The sequence below is a fragment of the Entelurus aequoreus genome, linkage group LG22 (assembly GCF_033978785.1).
Source record: "Entelurus aequoreus isolate RoL-2023_Sb linkage group LG22, RoL_Eaeq_v1.1, whole genome shotgun sequence".
NCBI lineage: Eukaryota > Metazoa > Chordata > Actinopteri > Syngnathiformes > Syngnathidae > Entelurus > Entelurus aequoreus.
The window spans coordinates 17947816-17966645 of NC_084752.1; the positions used below are offsets into that span (position 1 = coordinate 17947816).

At 39.0% G+C, this 18830-nt stretch overlaps 1 protein-coding gene across 1 annotated transcript in view; it reads left to right on the forward strand.

Annotated features, from left to right (window-relative positions):
* abcc6a (ATP-binding cassette, sub-family C (CFTR/MRP), member 6a) overlaps positions 1-18830 on the forward strand; it is a 144834-nt gene that overhangs the window by 79536 nt on the left and 46468 nt on the right. Inside the window, exons 4-7 of the mRNA XM_062033568.1 lie at positions 7131-7268; positions 12719-12841; positions 16414-16475; positions 16602-16733. Coding sequence (XP_061889552.1) covers positions 7131-7268; positions 12719-12841; positions 16414-16475; positions 16602-16733 — 455 coding nt within the window. The remainder of the gene's footprint in view (positions 1-7130; positions 7269-12718; positions 12842-16413; positions 16476-16601; positions 16734-18830) is intronic.

Here is an 18830-nt window from a genome sequence, read left to right on the forward strand (position 1 = left end):
ACGCTGTCAGCCCACGTATAAAGCGTGGTCGCTTTTGATGAAAAGTGCACAGATGTCACTGCTATAATAAATCAACCCATGACGTACTGTAAAACCCGATCCTTCCTCATGACTGAAAACGTCCTGTGTAATTATAAGGCAGGGTTTTTACTCAGAGCTCGGTGATCCACCCCCCACCCCCATCCACTTACTCCTAGATGGTTTACAGTAAAATGGCAAGTTGAAAGAGGAACTTTCAAATGCGTAGCACAATCTTTGCATATGGGGTAGTTCAAATGTCATCTTTTCAAGAAAAAAAGTATGATTTTAAGACTCGGCAGCTTCACTCAGAAGTCTGTCAGTTATAAATTCAAATAAGTTGGGTTGGGCCGTACTGCAAATGTTGGTATTGATCCAACAAGTACATACAGAGCCAGTTTTGCCAATACTGATACTGATATTTTTACTTTTTTCACAATTTTTTCAAGATCATTGAATGACTTTTTGCGATTTTGCTTGTAATTTGTTGATAAATATTTTAGACACACAACTATAATTAATCCCTTTTATTCAAATTAAAGTCAGTTGTACAAAGTAAGTGAAGAAAAGCTCTGCTGGCCTAACTTAACCAGAAATCATGATCATAATTAAAGATTAAAAAAGTGTTTAATTTAGGTTCCCTAAATATCTAAAAGTATTCATATTCTCTTCTTGTCATGTTATGCTTGTTACAGTGCGGTTGTTTTTAGGTTAGAGTTTGTATCCATCAGAATTCAGCTAGCTTATGTTGCCATGCTGTACCAAATCTGCCCGGGGCCTTCAGAATCAACAATGCGGGCTTCCTTGCACTGTAAGTGAACAGACACATACAGTTGATAGACAGTTGCGATAGCCAATCAGATCACGACAACAACTCGTGATCTGATTGGCTATCAGGATAGCTAGCTGGCTAGCTATCCTTCTAACTGGCCTAAGATTGAAGGTGACGTTTACGCGTCCTGTGATTAAATACTCACCGGGACCGTTAGCGGATGACTTTGAGAACACAGAGTTGAGCGACAGTTGCAATAGCCAATCAGATCACGAGTGGTTCTCAGTAAAGCCTTCCAGATGGCCTCACGTTGAACGGGACCGTTAGCGGATGAATTTGAGAACACATAAAGTTGATAGACAGTTGCTGTCAGAAAAATTGTATGTAAATTATCAAAAAACTTTCCGTTCTGAGTTCCAGTGAACAGATGAGAGCTGTCTTTGTTGCACCAAGCAGAGTCTTGGAAAATTCCGCCGTGTGCGATGGGATGGGACGGGAGGGGTTATCTATTGTCATCGAAGACCTGCTCAAGCCGAATCCAGGACGAGCCCAAGCCCGAGGCATCTTCTTCTTTTGTGTTAATGTGACCGTAAACAATGACTGTTTACATCAGGGGTCCCCAAACTTTTTGACTCCGGGGCCGCATTTGGTTAAAACAATTTGGCTGGGGGCCACACTATATACATATATATATATATATATATATATATATATATATATATATATATATATATATATATATATATATATATATATATATATATAGTTAGGTTAGAGTTTATATATATATATATATGTATATATATATATATATATATATATATATATATATATATATATATATATATATATATATATATATATATATATATATATATATATGTATATGTGTGTGTGTGTGTGTGTGTGTGTGTGTGTGTGTGTGTGTGTGTGTGTGTGTGTGTGTGTGTGTGTGTGTGTGTGTGTATATATATATATATGTATATGTGTATATATGTGTATATATGTATATGTATCTATATATATATATATATATATATATATATATATATATATATATATATATATATATATATATATATATATATATATATATATATAGATATATATATATATATCTATAGATAGATGTATATATGTATATATCTATAGATATATATAGATATATATATATAGATATATATATATATATATATATATATGTATATATATATATATATATATATATGTATATATAATATATATATATATATATATATATATATATATATATATATATATATATATATATATATATATATATATATATATATATATATATATATATATAGATATATATATAGATATAGATATAGATATATATACATACATATATATTCCTCGCGCACTAATTGACTTAAAGAGCGCACTTGCTGCATGTCACGTTATCGATGGTAAAATGCATTTTTAGACAATATGATTTGCCTGAGTGGCTAGGAGACGGTAGAAACTGGACTAGCAAGGACAGATTTTTTAAAAAAAAAGAATTAAATATATATATATATATATATATATATATATATATATATATATATATATATATATATATATATATATATATATATATATATATATATTTATTTAATTTAATTTTTTTTTTTTTTTTAACTTGGGACTTACCACGGGCCAGATTTTGGATGCTGGGGGGCCGTATCCGGCCCGCGGGCCTTAATTTGGGGACCCCTGGTTTACATACTCCCCATTCTTTTGGAAGCAGATGTTGTTGTGTAAACAGGGAGTGTCCAAATAAAAAGAGGTGGCGTACAATCTTTCGCTAGAGCGTGCTGGAGATTGTAGAAGGATACAATGTCCGGGCGACTCTCCTCAATATGTTGAGTCCAAATTGAATTCTGTCTCTGTTTAATTCTTTGCCTCTTGTCTTGTAAAATAGATGTCATCAGTGTTTGAACCTGACAGTTGCGATAGCCAATCAGATCACAAGTTGTTGACAGTAACCTATCCAAATAGCCTGATGTTAACGAGACTGTGATGGTATACCCTCTTGTCATTCCAAAGTGAGTATCCAATCACAAGTTTCTATTTAGCAGGAATTGGGAAGTGTTGGGCCGTAGCAGAGAAAGAGAACAAAATGTTGATTAGGTGGCAGATATATATTTGCAAGGCCATTTTCAAGAAGGATTTTTAAAGAGAAACTACATCTTGTGAGACCATGTCAGCCGACCCCGGAAGCTAGCTCAGCTGTTCTGGCGATGAACTGCTTGCCATTTCCACTCGAATAAGCAGACGACGAGGGGTACCACTGGCTTATACGGCGTCAAATAGGTCCTACTAATTGTGAGTTAAATATAAAAAAAATTCACTTTTAATATGTTTTTTGCAATTTTAATTTTGACACTACCACATAAGATATGTTTCCATTGCTGATGCGTTTTAATTGTTTTTTAAATGCGCCAGAAAATAACCTGTTTTGTACACTATTTATGTGATTCAATGCCCAGTAGGGTGTAAATGTGTTCCTGTATAGTATTTCTCCAGCAATGGTCATGTGGTGCCATCAATTATGGTATTTTGAGAGGTAATCTCTGAAGTCGGACATCACTGAAGGCCTAGGTGGGAAACACACGGCCCGCCACTGCTTAACGCATGTAAATAATCAAGAAAAATTATTACATTAAACATGTATAATGACGCAATTTATGTTGACCGCACATGATCCTTAACCTCTGGTGTGAATGTTTACCTAATCGGGTGAATGCGTACACCTGTGCAAGGATGACTGAGGTGACTCCGACTGGTGTCCTCAATCAATCAATCAATCAAAGTTTATCTATATAGCCCTTAGTCACAAATGCCTCAAAGGGCTTCTCAAGCCGCAACGACATCCCTGATCTGAACCCACATCCGGACAAGAAAAAAACTGGAAAAAATAATCTAACAACACTATTCGATTTTATACTGTTATCGATTTACACTGATATCGATTTAATCGATATTCGGATCAATCCACCCTCTCCTCCTGGTACGATACCTGACATGTTATATGGTTTAGCTCGGGATTATGTCGTTATAGTCAAAGAAAAACAAAACCTTGAGTTGTTTTTCTATGGAGATGAAAACAACTGACAAATATGTAGTGGAAAAGAAGAAGCAAACAACAACAAGTCATCAGTGTTAGAACTCCAAATGAGAAGCTGGAGATGTTTACTTGTTTGAGGTCACATAATGACATTAAACCTCCAGGCCAACACACAGAGCTCTTCCCATATCAGCTTGTTGATGTGAAAATCGTACTAACAAAACCACAACTTTTTAATAGACGTGACTGTGGCTGGTCCCAGACTAACCAATGTGGTGCTCCGTTGGAAACCTAAAGCCACTTTCTCTCCACTGGGTGAGCTGGCCCAATAGTGTGACATCTCACTTGGCCAACATCTTGGATTATACTGTGGTTCAACACCCACAACAGATGACTCTACCAAAGACAACCGTCACGGCACAGTTTTAGGGCTTTAACATAGACTGTATCATATACGTACAGACCAGGGAAAATCCCAGAAACCAAATTGTTAGCATCACTATAGGGACTCAAACAGTGATTACCCTTTATTATCTTCCACTGAATCAAAGTGATGGCCTGTTTCATGGACTCATCGATTATCATAAAATAGCATAAACATTTAGAGAAGTGGCTCCACGATACTGCAAAAACAGTGAATCACGATTTTCTTGCTTAAGATGGAACATTTCTTGGATTATTTTTTTTACATGCACACAGACACAGTACACGCCATTGTCTGGGCCATGGGCTTCCCTTTTAAAGTAATCACCCAGATTACATAGTACGTTCATGCACGTAATAAAGACAAGTCAATTATTTGATGTGATAGCTTCTCCCTTGAGCTGATGAATGATTGTCAGCCAGGCTTGCCGGCCAGGGCGAGTTCGCTCCACTGTTGGCAAGGCTCACTGGGTATGGTAGGAGTGTCGGCCATCATGCCAATGATAGTGCAAAATAAGTCCTTGCAATGTTTAATGAAGTGAATTAATTAACTCATATTATCTTCTACACAGGGTGAATGTTTATATTCACCTTGGAGAAAGCAAAACACCAAGTTTAATTAAACAGTGGTATTTCAGTTTGAGCACAAAAATAGATAAGGCCCCTTAGTTTGATATTCGCAGGTGGATTGGATCACTTCTCGTAGGAAAAGAGGCTCTAATTAGGACTTCGGAATGCAATAGTGATAACCATATCCTTGAGAAAAGACTACCTGTCTAGCTCAACGCCAACATTTGAGTTATGACTTAAAGCAGTTGTTTTCCAGACACTTACACACGAACATCTCCTTTTATGGTCAGGATGTGCTCTCCTGACTTAGCACACACACACACAGACAGGAAGGAGGAATATAAAACTGATGGTTTGGCTTCTCCAAGTTACGAGTCCTTCATTTTTTTGACCTAGGTTCTTCCGGGTACCGCAGACCTGTTTGAATGACGCTCGCTTGTAATAAAGCAACCTTTTGTTCAGCTTCGACGTCCCCTTTGATCCAGCCTCACTGCCGTGTTGCCCTCCTGACCGGGAGGGGGTGACAAGACCAGAAATACACATCATTACACAGCAAGCTTTTCATTCTTCCATCTTCCTTAAAACTACGCCGTACATATAGCGGATAACGTTAGCTATCATTGAACGTATCAACCTATCCGAACAACAGAAGGACTGCAAATTGCGGTGGCTTCTCTGCGCGTGTGTACCCCACCAGTCATCTTATTTGGTCTAAACCAGGGGTCTCAAACTCAATTTACCTGGGGGCCAATGGATGCAGAAACTGGGTGAGGCTGGGCCGCAAGAAAAGATTTCTTAAAAAAATCTAACATGCACTTTTTAATGAATTCACCTTCTTTGAATGGCTATCCCGCCCTAGCAACATACTTGCCAACCCTCCCGATTTTCCCGGGAGACTCCCGAATTTCAGTGCCCCTCCCGAAAATCTCCCGGGGCAACCATTCTCCCGAATTTGTCCCGATTTTAACTCGGACAACAATATTAAGGGTGTGCCGTGATGGCACTGCCTTTAGCGTCCTCTACAACCTGTCGCCGCGTCCTCTTTTTCACCATACAAACAGCGTGCCGGCCCAGTCACGTGTTGTATGCGGCTTCTGCAGACACACGTAAGTGACTGCAAGACAGCCATACAGGTCACACTGAGGGTGACCATATAAACAACTTTATCACTGTTACAAATATGCGCCACACCAAACAAGATTGACAAACACATTTCGGGAGAACATCCGCACCGTAACACAACATAAACACAACAGAACAAATACCCAGAACACCTTGCAGCCCTAATTCTTCCGGGCTGAGAATATGCACACCAGCTACCACCAAACCCCGCCCCCCTCAACTGACGCACGGAGGGGAGGGGGGTTTGATGTGTGGGGGGGCGGGGTTTGGTGGTAGCGGGGGTGTATATTCTAGCCCGGAAGAGTTAGGGCTGCATGGGATTCTGGGTATTTGTTCTGTTGTGTTAATGTTGTGTTACGGTGCGTATATTCTCCCGAAATGTGTTTGTCATTCTTGTTTGGTGAGGGTTCACAGTGTGGCGCATATTTGTAACAGTGTTAAACTTGTTTATACGGCCACCCTCAGTGTGACCTGTATGGCTGTTGATCAATTATGTCTTGCAGTCACTTATGTGTGTGTACTGAAGCTGAATTCAACATGTGACTGGGCTGGCACGCTGTTTGTACAGGTTGGGCGCTAAAGGCAGTGCCATCACGGCACGCCCTTAATATTGTTGACCGGGTTAAAATCGGCAGACATTCGAGAGAATGGTTGCCCTGAAATTCGGAAGTCTCCCGGAAAAATCGGAAGGGTTGGCAAGTATGACGCTCTCAAGCGCCATTCATATATAACTCGCGGGCCGCACTAACATTACATTTTCATATTAAGGTGCGGGCCGCAAAATAACGTCTCGCGGGCCGCAATTGGCGTGTCTGAGACCCCTGGTCTAAACGATCATTTTTTTTCAATTTGCAGTTGTGAAAAATATAGTCATTTTTTTGGTTCAGTCTGTTCTTTCAAACCGCTAATTGTAACATAGCTGGTGGTGTTCTTACATTTTTTTGGTAAAACTTTGAGCCAGTGACAGGCAGCAGATTTAAGTAAAAACAAATAAAAAATACAAGTTTGTGTTATTACGATTTTGTTTGTGCAGGCCTATATGGAGCAAAGGTTAATGTGTTTTTCATAACAGCATTCCTTGCTCTATTTGCTGGCTTTGCAGGGAGCTACCTATTTGAGTTCATAAATCATTTCTCTGTTTCTGTCCAGATCCTGGCTTTATGTATCATCCAGTTGGAAAGAATACGAGGTTGTCGCTCTTCTGTATTCCTCTTCCTCTTCTGGGTCTTGGCTGTTGTTTGTTCCCTGGTGCCTCTGAGAGCAAAGATCCAGCTGGCCCTGGATGAGGTATGTTTTTATTGTTCAGTTTTTATTCCGATATTTTGGATATGATGTCGATTTTATACGAATTCGAATGTGAGCGTGTTTGTCGGTCTTGGACTCAGTGACCCATATACCATGCAGTCATATCTAATCATGTGTGCCGCTACCCATAGTCTAGAGTCTAGACGCCAGATTCCAGGAGCACAGCTTGAGATATATGCTATGTCAGCAAAGTGTTTGCATTGCATCCTCTAATTCAAACCTAGGTGACCGAACATCAACCGAGTGTAGGAGGACGACACTGCCAATTCTGGTTTCTAAGTTTTGTCTATCTTCCTGGGCCTCCTGTGAGACACTGCAATCATTGTTGAATGCGCCTATTTTGGTCCACAAAGGCATGAGTTCGTAGAATTTTAATTTTTTTTTGAACTCACACAAACACACACGCATCCATATTTAATGTTTTATCGCCCTGAGTGTGACATTCCCACACTGCTCGAAAGTGGGGGAGTAATGATGGGTCTCGGATGAATGCTGGTGAGACGTGACAGTGAGGGGTCAGACCGAAAGAACGTCAGCGCTGCGTTTATGGGTCCATGCACCGTAAACATGTTGCCAGATGGGCGGCCGTGCGTCCACATTTTGCAAACTAGCCTCAATTCCATTCAAATAAACACACCTTCTTGTTACATCATGTATCTACTGCATTTGTAATTTGTAACTCCAACCTGACACTTCTTCACCCTGGTCACACATCACATAGTTTGCGATAGGGTTGTACGGTATACCGGTGTTAGTATAGTACCGCGATACTAATGAATCGCCTCTGAAAAGTACCGGTCCACCGCCCCCTCCGCGCCCCACGTCGTCGTCACGTCATGACATTGCTGGTTTTAGAGCATGTTCGGAAGCGCACACACACAGAGTACTTACAAGCAGACACAGTGTGTAGACAGAAAAGGGAGAACGGACGCATTTTGGCTTAGAAACTAACAATAAAGGTAAAGTTACAACACTGAAACGCCCTCAGGAAGAGGTGCTTTAAGACACGGCTAGCTAGCTAGCGGCTAAAGTTCAGCCGCAGTCTGCAGTGTTGTAGCTACTTCTAAATCACTAATCCTCGCCTCCATGGCGACAAATAAAGTACGTTTCTTACAAGTATCATCCCTGCAGGACGAGGAATAGTTAAACATGCTTCACTACACACCGTAGCTCACCGGCATCAAAATGTAAACAAACGCCATTAGTGGATCTACACCTGACATCCACTGTAATGATACCAAAGTACAGGAGCGTATCTAGTCGATACTACTATGATTATTGGCATCACAACATCTTCTTTCGGTTTTTTTAAATGTATATTATGTTTATAAACTCAGGAAATATGTCCCTGGACACATGAGGACTTTGAATATGATCAATGTATGATCCTGTAACTACTTGGTAACGGATTGATACCCAAATTTGTGGTATCATCCAAAACTAATGTAAAGTATTAAACAACAGAAGAATAAGTGATTATTACATTTTGACAGAAGTGTAGATAGAACATGTTAAAAGAGAAAGTAAGCAGACATTAACAGTAATTGAACAAGTAGATTAATAATTCATTTTCTACCGCTTGTCCTTAATAATTTTGACAAAATAATAGAATGGAAAATGACACAATATGTTACTGCATACGTCAGCAAACTAAATTAGGAGCCTTTGTTTGCTGACTTACTACTAATAGACAAGTTGTCTTGTATGTTCACTATTTTATTCAAGGACAAACTTGCAATAAGAAACATATGTGTAATATACCCCAAGATGTTTTGTTAATATAAAGCCAATAATGCAACTTTTTGTGGTTTCATTTATTTAGAAAAGTATCGAAAAGTATCGAAATAATTTTGGTACCGGTACCCTGGGGATAGGTTGATTGGTATTACTAGTGTGTGAATGTGAGTGTGAATGTTGTCTGTCTATCTGTGTTGGCCCTGTGATGAGGTGGCGACTTGTCCAGGGTGTACCACGCCTACCGCCCGAATGCAGCTCAGATACGCTCCAGCGACCTCCCGCGACCCCGAAAGGGACAAGCGGTAGGAAATGGATGGATGGATGGATGTTAAAAGTGTTCAACTTGTGCAACAGTGTTAAAACTGATGGTGATTGTTGACCCTGGTACAAAATACAGGAAAAAACACACACCCTCCAAAAAACTTAATGAAACAAAAATAAAGAGGTGCACGGCAAAAAGTGTACTCAAAGAAAAAGTAAGGCCAGCAACACTCGTGTCCTTCTTACAATTTTAATATAAACTTTTTATATAAATATAAAACTTCGTCAGCGTGCAATTTTCTAACAAGGTGTGATGCACTTAAATCAGGGGTGTCCAAAGTGCGGCCTGGGGGCCATTTGCGGCCCGCAGCTAATTGTTTACCGGCCCGCCACACATTCTGCAAAAATTGCAAAATTGATAATATTGCAAAAATTTAAAGAAACATTTTTTAAAAAGTGGAATGAGGTGAAATCTAACAAGAAAAAGTTGCAATGTTGACACAAAGCTGCCACGCAGGCTGTTTTTTTTCTTTTGTCTTTGTTTTTTTGCCATTGCTGAAAAAAACAAAACCCTAAAATCTATGTTATAATGAATTATTACTTAAAAAATATCACTTTAAAATGTTTTATGTGGAAAAAATATTGCATATATTGTGTGGTTGCCATATAAAAACATCAAAGTTTTATTTGACAAAAGAGCATAAAACAAACAAAATAATAGTTAAAACGTAAAATCGACAGATATATCTGAAGTTGATTTCGTAATTTAAGTGTTAAAAGTAAAAAAAAACTAATAAAAATGTATCACTTTATGAGTGGGGGACCTTTTGGATCCCAAATATATTTAGTAGGATTGTATTTAACTTTTCACTGTGATTACTTTAAAATATTAAATTAAATTTCAGTTTTACTATAAAAAACAAAGTTGTCTTTGACAGAAAACTTTTTTATTTTTTTTTACTTTATATCAACCTCAAGTTGATATAGAGATTTACTGTAAGCGTTAAATAAAAAAATAAAATAATAATTTGACTTATTTTTAACAGTTTAATGACTGAGACCCTTTTATAGTCCCCGGGAGCCCTAAAGGTTAAAAAAAAAAAAATCCATATATTTTGTTAAGGTTTGAAAATGAAAAATATCAAAATGGCCCTCGCATGCTTAAATGTTTCCGTGTACGGCCCTCAGTGGAAAAAGTTTGGACACCCCTGACTTAAATAGTCACATGTGATATGATAAATCAAGAAAAACTTCAAAAATGAAAGTGCACAAATAGACAAAATGGAAAATTGTACAAAATAAATCAAAGACTCAGTACAGTATCATAGGTACAGTAAATAAAGTCATAAAATAATAATAAAATAAAAATATGTGTGGACAACCACTATAACCCTTGGCCTTTCTTACTTGACCTATATTCCTTCCGCCCACACTTACCATCTTGACCTTGTTTGTCTTAATGTGGACCCGATCAACTCATTCTCTTTATATCCCATTATGGGCACAGCACCATATAGCGTTCTGGGAAAATTGCTTTAGTGTTTACCATGGCTGTGGATTCCATACATGCTGCTGCACAACAAACTAGCTGTGGCTACAGCACTCGCCCAAAAGTACACATGTGCCAAAACAAACAGCTTCTGCACTTTAAGAATAGCATCTCCTGCAGCTACAGCGCAGACAAATAAGGGTATTAATATCCCAGCTGTTGATTTAAAGCCAGATGGCGTTGATTAACACCACAATTTCCCTTTTTAAGCTTGTCTCTCAGCATAAAGGCCATGTTCGAACATGGGTGTCAAACTCATTTTAGATGGGGGGCCGCATGGAGAAAATTCTACTCCCAAGCGGGGCGGACTGGTAAAATCACGGCACGATAACTTAAAAAAAAAGACAACTTCAGATTGTTTCCTTTGTTTAAAAATGGAACACGCACATTCTGAAAATGTACAAATCATAATGTTTTTTTGTTTTTTTTTACACTTACATGTTGCGGTTAATAGTATTCTATCTTTATTTGTCGTTATTTATACTTTCTGAATGTATTACTGTATGTGATAATGTTCATCAGTCAACTCAATGGTGTTAATTATTAATCTATCAAGATAAAAAAATATTATCAAAATCAAATTACAGGATGTTTTTTATGTAGTTTGCTCATTTTCCTCGACTGATGCACTAACATCATGTGGGTTTTTTTTGTTTTTTTTTTACATATGTAGCTTCATCTACAACAGTGGTTTTTAACCTTGTTGGAGGTACCACTGAACCCTTCTTTAGTGAAAAATAAAATGTTTTTTCTTAATTTAATCTTAATTTATAAATATTAATCATGAAATGATGTTATTATATTAAAGAAATACAAATACAAATATATTTTACAAACAGAAAGTTACAGGAATGTAAACATGATCCCATGTTTACATCTCATTGTGCAACATGTGAATGTTTTAGTGGGAACTAAATGCGATATCTGAAAGGGGTACAAATTATTTCCAAAGCAGGACCCCCGCCCAGACATACAATACTAGTATACACCTCATGAAAAACATTTTTTTTTTGTTATTGTCATTGTAAGTGGGCTAAAACACTTATATCAGAAAATAATCTCATGGAAATGACTGCTGTCATTTGATTATAATAATAATAAGATTTAACTTGTTATTTAGTCAGGTGTGGGACAGGTGCTGCTGGTGTGGCCACAGTGCATGTGCACGTCTGACGTCGCTCACAAGTGCTCCACTGAATGCTGAAGGAGTTTTTGCGTTTGCTTACGCATATGGAAAATTACAGGGAACATTGTTTAGGGGTATCCATAACACGCCAATAGGGAGAAATTTTTATTTACAGGATGCCGAACCCCTGAGGCCGACTCACCGAACCCCTAGGGCTCGATCGAACCCAGGTTAAGAACCAGTGATCTACAAAGATACAAATAGTTGCTTTTGCAACATCTAGTGGACACATTTAGAACAGCAGTGTCTTTCATTCAAAAATGTCAGCTCATATTTATATCCCGCGGGCCGGATAAAACGGGCCGTACGTTTGACACCCCTGTGTTAGAATATTGCTTAAGAGCATTGGGTCTGAAGTGTGATTTATGGTCTTATCGCTCTATAACCCATATATGGTGTGTAAGAGTGGGGAAAATCAGTAAACTTCCTATAATGCTGTGACTGTGGTAAAAGTCCACGCAAAGCCAAAATGAAGATGAATGACAGACAGGATGTTGGGCAATTTTTTTAAGCAATACTTCGAAAGATCTCCGTAAGCGCCAACAGAATACAGCTGATGCAGATAAAAAAAGTGACAGTTATATAACGTCAGTTCATCAGTGACTTTCACTAGGAAAACGTGCCTGGAATAGGTTACAGTACACCGAATAAACTCACTGACTTATGCTATGCTAAAATTGGTGTTTACTTACTCCACAGGGCATTGCCTCCGATACGGTGCGATATCTGGCCTTCTTCTCCTACTTCGCCATCCAACTGGTCCAGCTCTTCTTGTGCTGCTTTGCCGACCTGCCTCCTGAGGGGGAAAGTGTCTGGGGAAAGGTAGGAAGAGGAGAATGCATCCCACTTCTGCCAACCTGTGCATCCATCCTGCGGTTTAGAACTTTTGTTTGCAGGACCTCCCGCCTTTTGGAGGCAATGACGTGATTCACCTCCTATGAGGAAAGTGCGAACTATGTGTTGGTTTTGTCCTCCTGCATACCATCAGCCTGACACATGTGTTTCAACTTACAGTGGACCCTCTTTCTTTATGACCACCAGCACGACAAGCCTATAAACCCACTTGTAGCTCATTTTTTGGGGGTCTTCACATATTGTAAAAATTATTACATATTATTTATTTACCATACATTACGGGCTACAGAGAGTATTAAAGCTGCACACAACAACTTTTTAAATAAATAAATATTTTTACACATATTATTCGCACCGGACCATGAGCCACAAATATATACGGTACAAAAGATTTTGTGAATGTTTATTTACAAAACCCAATACCAGTGAAGTTGGCACATTGTGTAATTTGTAAATAAAAACAAAATACAATGATTTGCAAATCCCAATCAACTTATATTCAATTGAATAGACTGCAAAAACAAGAAATTTAATGTTCGAACTGAGAAACTTTTTTTTTTTTTGCAAATAATCATTACACTTAGAATTTAATGGCAGCAACACATTGCAAAAAAAATGGCATAGGGGCATTTTACCACTGTGTTACATGGCCTTTCCTTTTAACAACACTCAGTAAACGTTTGGGAACTGAGGAGCCCAATTTTTGAAGCTTTTCAGGTGGAATTCTTTCCCATTTTTCCTTGATGTACAGCTTAAGTTGTTCAACAACCTCAACCTCCTTTGTGGTATTTTAGGCTTCATAATGCGGCACACATTTTCAATGGGAGACAGGTCTGGACTACAGGGAGGCCAGTCTAGTACCCATACTCTTTTACTACGAAGCCACGCTGTTGTAACACGTGCAGAATGTGGCTTGGCATTGTCTTGCTGAAATAAGCAGGGGCGTCCATGAAAAAGACGTTGCTTGGATGGCAACATATGTTTCTCCAAAACCTGTATGTACCTTTCAGCATTATTGGTGTCTTCACAGAAGTGTAAGTTACCCATGTCTTGGGCACTAATACACCCCCATACCATCACAGATGCTGGCTTTTCAACTTTGCACCTAGAACAGTCCGGTTGGTTCTTTGGTCTGGAGGACAGGACATCCACAGTTTCCAAAAACAATTTGAAATGTGGACTCGTCAGACCACAGAACACTTTTCCACTTTGCATCAGTCCATCTTAGATGAGTTCGGCCCCAACGAAGTCGGCATCGTTTCTGGGTGTTGTTGATAAATGGGTTTTGCTTTGCATAGTAGAGTTTTAACTTGCACTTACAGATGTAGCGACCAACTGTAGTAACTGACAGTGGTTTTCTGAAGTGTTCCTGAGCCCTTGTGGCGATATCCTTTACATACTGATGTCGGTTTTTGATGCAGTACCACCTGAGGGATCGAAGGTCACGGGCATTCAATGTTGGTTTTTAGCCTTGCCGCTTACGTGCAGTGATTTCTCCAGATTCTCTGAATCTTTCGATGATATTACGCACCGTAGATGGTGAAATCATCTACGTAAATTATATTAGCCACATGACATTTTTGCATTTTTGCTAATAGCATTTTGACACGATAAGCACATTACAGTGATTAAACAAAAAATATTGTAATTTCTTTTTAAAAAGGTGACAGGACTGTGTTGAGATTTTAACACCCCCCATGTCACGGTGGCACATGTCAGCTAATTGCGTGACCCCTGAATGCAGACACGGAAGGCAGCGTGCAAGTCAAAGAACTGAATTATTGATAGCAAAACATGGCAGAAACAAGGGACAAGATGTAAAAAAAAATTGATGAATGGATGGCCTTTATGAATGACATGCATTGGATTGGTTTTTGCATCTTTAATGTACAAAATGTATCAAAGCAGCATTTTTCTATGTGCGTCCTTCACATTAAAATGTAATTAATAAACAATACTTTGTATTAGGGTTGTATGGTATACCAGTATTAGTATGTACCGCGATACTAATGAATCATATTCGGTACTATATCACCTCTGAAAAGTACCGTTCCACTACACACCGAAGCTCACCGGCATCAAAATGTAAACAAACACCATTGGTGGATCGACACCTAACATCCACTGTAATGATACCAAGTACAGCAGCGTATCATGTCGATACTACTATGATTATGTCGATTTTATTTGGCATCACAACATCTTTATTCGTTTAAAAAAAAATGTATATTATGTTTATAAACTCAGGAAATATGTCCCTGGGCACATGAGGACTTTGAATATGACCAATGTATGATCCCGTAACTACTTGGTATCGGATTGATACCCCAATTTGTAGTATCCTCCAAAACTAATGTAAAATATCAAACAACAGAAGAATAAGTGATTATTACATTTTAACAGAAGTGTAAATAGAACATGTTAAAAGAGAAAGTAAGCAGATATTAACAGTACATGAACAAGTGGATTAATAATTAATTTTCTACCATTTGTCCTTAATAATTTTGACAAAATAATAGAATGATAAATGACACAATATGTTACTGCATAAATCAGCAGCTAAATTAGGAGCCTTTGTTTGCTTACTTACTACTAAAAGACAAGTTGTCTTGTATGTTCACTATTTTATTCAAGGACAAACTTGCAATAAGAAACATATGTTTAATGTACCCTAAGATTTGTTGTTATAATGCCAATAATGCAACTTTTTGTGGTTCCCTTTATTTAGAAAAGTAGCGAAAAGTAGCGAAAAGTAGCTAAATAATTTTGGTACCGGTACCAAAATATTGGTATCGGTACAACACTACTCTGTATTGTTGTTGAACTTTCCAGTGGTGTGGAACTGCACGGCGTCATACTTAGGATGTTCCTGATATTTTACCCACTAAACCGCCTCCTCCGGGGCAACGAAAATCAACCCTCATCAATTAAAGACAGTCGTGATGTAATATTTCCCTAGTGATAAACCATAAAAACAGCTGGAAAAGTCCCTAACCGATTCCTGGCCGGCGGTGCGGCGTAAAAGCCCCAGACTGGTGTGGTGGACGCACCCACCGGTTGTCCCGTGGTGTGTCCTCCTCTTCTCCCTCCACTCCTCTCGAGTTATGGTTACTCACAGTAAGAGACGAAGTGGAGGATGAAGCACTGGAGTGTTGGTCATGAAAAGAGCAAATAGCCTGGTGAGGGAGTGGCAGGATGTAGGGAAACAACATATGTGCGTGAAGACAAACGTTGTGTTTGTGTGTGTGTGTGTGTGCGTGCATGTGTGCATGTATAGGATGGTTTGCGATGACACATTTCCGCTCTGTCTGCCGCTCTCCACCTCAAAACGTCATTTTTACTCTGCGCTAACACTGGCCTCTATTTATGCTGACTTGTGGCAGCTCATGGTCTGCACTCTGCACCACCTGATGTTTGCCTTTCACAAATACACTCTTAACGCGTACGCTCAGTGCATCCGTCAAAAAAAAAGGCGTGCAACTTTGCTGTGATCTGAGGCCGGGAAAACAAGAGTCAGTCTGGTTTTAATTCTGTTGCAGAATCCTTGCCCTGTGAAAGACGCTTCGTTTCTGTCTAAGATCCTCTTCTGGTGGTTTACTGGGTAAGGTCCTTAAAACCACCTCTATTTGAGCCCACAAGTGACTCACCCCAGCAACATGTTGCGCTTGTTTACATGTGTGTGTGTTTTCTGTTGATGATTGTGCCCGTGAATCATCTCCACTTTCAGACTTGTTGTGAAGGGCTATCGCACTCCCCTAGCGGCGGAGGACCTGTGGACGTTGAGAGAGGAAGACACGTCACACAAAATCATCTCTGAGCTGCAGGAGGACTGGACGGCCGAATGTGCCAAAATTCAAAAGTGAGACCGTTTTATTGCTCCAGGCATAGATAGATAGATCAGTGTTTTTCAACCACTGTGTCTTGAGATACAGTCTGGTGTGCCGTGGGAGATAATCTAATTGTACAAATAATTATAGTCTGCAAATTATGTATTGTTGAGTGTGTAGAGCTCGGCAGAGTAACCGTGTAATACTCTTCCATATCAGTAGGTGGCAGCAGATAGCTAATTGCTTTGTAGATGTCGGAAACAGCGGGAGGCATTGTGCAGGTAAAAAGGTGTCTAATGCTTAAACCAAAAATAAACAAGAGGTGAGTGCCCCTAAGAAAAGGCATTGAAGCTTAGGGAAGGCTATGCAGAACAAAACTAAAACTGAACTGGCTATTAAGTAAACAAAAACAGAATGCTGGACGACCGCAAAGACTTACTGTGGAGCAAAGACGGCGTCCACAATGTACATCCGAACATGACATGACAATCAACAATGTCCCCACAAAGAAGGATTAAAAGAACTGAAATATTATTGACTGCTAAAACAAAGTAGATGCGGGAAATATCGCTCAAAGGAAGACATGAAACTGAAAAATACAGAAAAATACCAAAAAAAGAGAAAAAGCCACCAAAATAGGAGCGCAAGACAAGAACTAAAACACTACACACAGGAAAACAGCAAAAAACTCAAAATAAGTCACAGCGTGATGTGACAGGTGGTGAAAGTACACCTACTTTGAGACAAGAGCTATAGTGATGCATGCTTGGTTATGGTTTAAAGTCATATCCAACAATTGTGACAATGACTTTTTACTGTCAACTGAGTTTAGTTTTTGAATGATTTCTGCTGGTGGTGTGCCTCCGGATTTTTTCAACGCAAAAAATGTGCCTTGGCTCAAAAAAGGTTGAAAAACACTGACATAGGGCACTCCAAAATATATCAAAATGTTTTTTCTACGACTTTGGTAAGCTATGAAGCTGCACCGCTTGAAGGATTATCGGCGCATTAAACATATGGTTATTACTATGGTGTGTGTATAAGGTAAGACATATTATCTGGCGTTTTGTTTCGCAATATTATGCAAAAGCAACTTTTCTTACCTTCCGGTACCTGCTGATCTACATTTGGGATCTGTAGAAGTCCTGAAAAATTGCGTGCATCCGCGAGTCGATAAGGTTCTTCTTTTTAGTTGTGTAAAGTTCTTACTTATATCTGTCACTAAACCTGGCATGAAAGCGCTAAAACATACCGGTGTAGTGAGTTTACATTATTCACCCAAGGAACTTTAGTTATTAGAGTTCCGGTTGGACGTTTTTTCATGGTACACATGCTGCTCCGTTATTGATTTAAGTAAAGTCTGAATGTCATTAAAACAGTTAGCTCCATCTTTTGACACTTCTTCACTCCCGTCCTTGCACGCTACACCGCTACAATCAATCAATCAATCAATGTTTATTTATATAGCCCTAAATCACAAGTGTCTCAAAGGGCTGCACAAGCCACAACGACATCCTCGGTACAGAGCCCACATACAACAAAGATGACAGGGAGAAGACGCTGCCGAAGGTGAGCCACGTAAATAAGACCGCCCACAAAACGGCGAATCCAAAAGCGACTGTCAGAAAGTGGCTTGATCTGTAAAACATCATCCATGCAACATTTTGACCAAAGAACCACCATTACATGTTATGTAGACCACAAAGAAGTGCTTTCAATTTAGAAAATAATAATAATAATAATATGACTCCTTTAATGCGCCCTATAATCCGGTGCGCTTAATATATGAAAAAAGATCAATAATAGACCATTCATCGGCAATGCGCCTTATAATCCCGTGCGCCCTGTGGTCCGGAAGATAAGGTAGTTGTTTTTTTATTATTATTTTGGATTCCAGTGGAGCATTATAATAGGTTTTCGTTATAGAATACTCCATACAGTAAATCTCAAGGTATGTACATGGTAAATCTGCATTCTTCTCCTCTTGGTCGACATGCTCGGATTATGTCACCTCATGCTTACTCTGTTGCGATTGGTCACCTCTACCCCAAAACGGTATTGTAGAATCAGGGGTCAAACTGTGCTCTGTCCGCGACACATCTATTTATGGATTTGCGAGGGCAAAGGAG